The sequence below is a fragment of the Uranotaenia lowii genome, chromosome 3, assembly GCF_029784155.1.
Source record: "Uranotaenia lowii strain MFRU-FL chromosome 3, ASM2978415v1, whole genome shotgun sequence".
In the NCBI taxonomy this organism is placed as follows: domain Eukaryota; kingdom Metazoa; phylum Arthropoda; class Insecta; order Diptera; family Culicidae; genus Uranotaenia; species Uranotaenia lowii.
In genome coordinates, this window is record NC_073693.1 from 207,159,336 (window position 1) to 207,162,931 (window position 3,596).

Genomic DNA, 3,596 nt, shown 5'->3' on the forward strand with positions numbered 1-3,596 from the left:
CGCTGACATTATATCACCCCGTTGGCACCGCCAGGATGGGACCGGACGATGATGAGGGCGCGGTAGTCGATCCTAGGTTACGAGTGAAGAAAGTCTCCGGAATTCGCGTTGCCGATGGTAGTGTTATGCCCGATATTGTTTCCGGTAATACGAACGCACCGATTATGATGATTGGTGAAAAGGTTTCGGACATGATCAAAGAAGATTGGAACGACAAAAAGAAAGTCCATACTGAGCTTTAATAAAACACATGCCAAATGAATTTCATTTCATGCCTTGCTTAATAATGCTTTAACAAATAAACATCAGTAAAGCCCATAAAATTGTCTTGTTACTTAATGTCACATGTTCATACAAAAGGGAAGTCATAAATCTCATGCTTATGGATTACGCTTAAACGTATTCAAATAGAAAAAAAACAATCACAATTTTACCTTTCGCACAGATACCTTTATTGTTGATGAGTTTGATGAACTCTACCCATGACTGGAACTACTATGCTGAAAAAAGCGAAATCGCTAGTAAGGGGTACAAAAAGGGTAGCTATTGGCCTCGAGGAAAAATGTTGGGAGGCTGTAGTAGCACCAACGCAATGCTCTACATCCGGGGAAATAGTAGGGATTACGATCGATGGGAAGAGCAGGGCAACCCAACCTGGGGATGGAAAGATGTTTTACCCTATTTCAAGAAATCGGAAAACAACGGTGCCTATCATATCCAGCAGGAGAGGGCAGCTTTCCATGGGACAGAAGGTCCGTTGAAGGTAAATATGTACATGTCTAATGAAATGACAAAAATTCTGGTCGTTGAGGCTGCCTCTGAGCTTGGTCTTATGGAGGTGATGGATGTGAACAGTGATGAGCACATCGGGTACAACGTCGCTCAAGGGACGGTTCACGAGGGCAAACGTCAAAGCGCTGCTAAAGCATTCTTAAGTCCCATTAAAGATAGAGAGAACCTCCACGTGATCAAGAATGCCCAGGTGATGAAGGTTATTGTTGAAGACGGTGTAGCCACCGGAATCAAATACGCTCGAGATACGTTCTATAACGTTGTAGCGACCGCTAAAAAAGAGGTAATTCTTTCGGCCGGAGCCATCAACACGCCGCAACTGCTCAAACTTTCCGGTATTGGTTCAAAGGAAGAATTGGAAAAGTTTGACATTCCTGTTGCCGTCGAATCACCATTTGTTGGTGAAAACCTCCAAGATCATCTCATAGTCCCTCTTAGCTTCACTATGCATAAATCAAAGCCAATCACCATGGATATGAGTCAGTTCATCGATAGCATTTATTCGTACTTCCGCTACGGTTTGGGACCGATGGGAGGTATCGGAGCAACCGATTTAGTGGGCTTCATCAACACCCAAAGTCCAGCGGCCAAATTCCCCGACATCCAATACCACCATGCTTATTACCAAGCTAAGCGGCCAGATTTTGCATCCCTCATTCAACCATTCGGATTTGAAGACTATATCGCTCATCAGCTAATCGAAGCCAACAAGGAAGCTGAAGTATTGAATGTATTGGTTACACTCCTAAATCCCAAATCGGCTGGAAGTATCAACCTAAACAGCTCCAGTCCCTTCAAAGCACCGCTAATCAACGCAAACTACCTCGATGATCACCGAGACGTACACACTCTGATCCGTGGTATCAGAGTTTTCCGTAAATTTCTCAATACTCAGAACTTCAAAGACCACGAAGTGGAAGCGCTCCACATTAAAATTGACGAATGCGACATATTAGAGTTCGATTCCGACAGCTACTGGGAGTGCTATATTCGGTATATGTCCACCACCATCTATCATCCGGTGGGAACCGCCAAAATGGGCCCTGATAGTGATCCCAAAGCCGTAGTGGACTCCCGTTTGAAAGTTCGTGGTGTCAAGGGGCTTCGGGTAATCGATGCCAGTATTATGCCGAGCATTGTGAGTGGCAACACCAATGCTCCGACTATTATGATCGGTGAGAAGGGTGCAGACTTCATCAAGGAAGATTATGCGGAGGAAAAGACTCACACGGAGTTGTGAGAAGGAAGGCAACATGGGTAAATGGGTGGTGAGGCTTTGTAATACCAAAAATAAGATATTTCCAAAAATCAAACAGTCATCAATAAAATTTAATAAAATAACTGGGTTGAAATTTTTATTATCCGAACTGCTTCAAAATGTCTCATTATAAAATCAAAACACTGTAAATCAAAAGTAACAATGGTTAAAAGCCCGTAGAGTATGGTTTCAATCCAAAGCTAGTATAAAGGTTGAATAACTTAAATCATTTAGTAAGGAAACACAGTTTAAAAGTACACTTGAATCATTGAACACGAAATGCTCCTTAAGGTATGGGATGAATCATCCAATAGGATGAAAATCCCTGAAAAAAATGCTCCTTAAGATGTCTGGGTGAAAAATTTAAAAGTACTTTAGTATATTTACTATGTGATTAATTTTTTAATTTGGTTTAAATAAACCAATAAACCAGTCAAAACATTTCGGATTCCAAGATCGCAGGCGTGGCTCAGTAGAGCAAGTTTCATATCGCCAATGGTTGCTACTAGGGACGGGATAATGTCATAGTCATGAGCCAAAAACTGCGACTATTCTATTCTTTTCCTCACATGTCGTTAGTTTAAGATTTTGTTCAAATGAAAGCATACTATGGATGAATTATTTTGGTAAAGAAAGATTTTTCCATTATGTGATTGATCATTGAAATCACCAATATATCAGTCATGACATGATAGTTAAAATGGGTCATGAGAAATATCCCCAATGAAATTTTTTGTAATTTCGTTTGCCAAGCTGATTTTGAAATGCTATACTACTGCAAATTCTAACTTACAATAGTATAAAAAATTAAAATAGAGATTAGCGTTTCTAGTAGCCTATTTTTTTAAATTTCCATTTGGTTCCAAAATTTCATTCATTGCCCACTCTTCTCATACATGAAATTTATTTACATCACGTGAATATGAATGGTATTTACATTCACATTATCGGACTATTTCTGTCATGACATGACTCATGACTGATCATGTTTTCTTGGGTATAGTGATCCAAAATAAATTTCGCCGTCAACGTGAATGAATGAAAATTTTCAAGTCTGGTTGCTACTCCGTGATTGACCGAGACCATCAATTTTGTTCAGATGTCAAGCGGGCAAAACATCAATAACGGCGTCGGACACGCCCTAGTAGTCAAAAGATAGGTTAGGAAAAATTAGAAAGATATAAAAGTACAACTTTGTGCCTAAGAACGGAGGTCTCCTCTGCATCCTTGCAGAAAAAAATTGGTTGGGAATGTGGGGGAAAGGAAATAATTAGGAAACACTTTTGACTAGTGTAATTAGAGTGTTCATTTCCCGACCATTTTCCCGTTCCCGGGAATCGGGAATTCTAGTGGCCTGTTTCCCGGGAATTCCCGGGATCCCGGGAAATATTCAAAAACTTATAAAATATTTGCACTTCGATTTTAATATAGCTTATCGAACCTTTCGTGCATACAAGCCCATAATTTGATCAAAATGTACTCTTCATAATGTTTTTTTGAACTTATTTTTAATCAAACTGTTTTCAACAATGTCAAATAAAAAACA

The 3,596-nt window shown here is 39.8% G+C and overlaps 1 protein-coding gene across 1 annotated transcript; it reads left to right on the forward strand.

Moving 5' to 3' along the window:
* Positions 1 to 6: 6 nt before the first annotated feature.
* LOC129755455 (glucose dehydrogenase [FAD, quinone]-like) lies at positions 7 to 2,098 on the forward strand. The gene has a single exon (XM_055751959.1). The coding sequence runs from the start codon at positions 461 to 463 to the stop codon at positions 2,030 to 2,032; it is 1,572 nt and encodes a 523-aa protein (XP_055607934.1). The 5' UTR covers positions 7 to 460; the 3' UTR covers positions 2,033 to 2,098.
* The last annotated feature ends 1,498 nt before the right edge of the window (positions 2,099 to 3,596 follow it).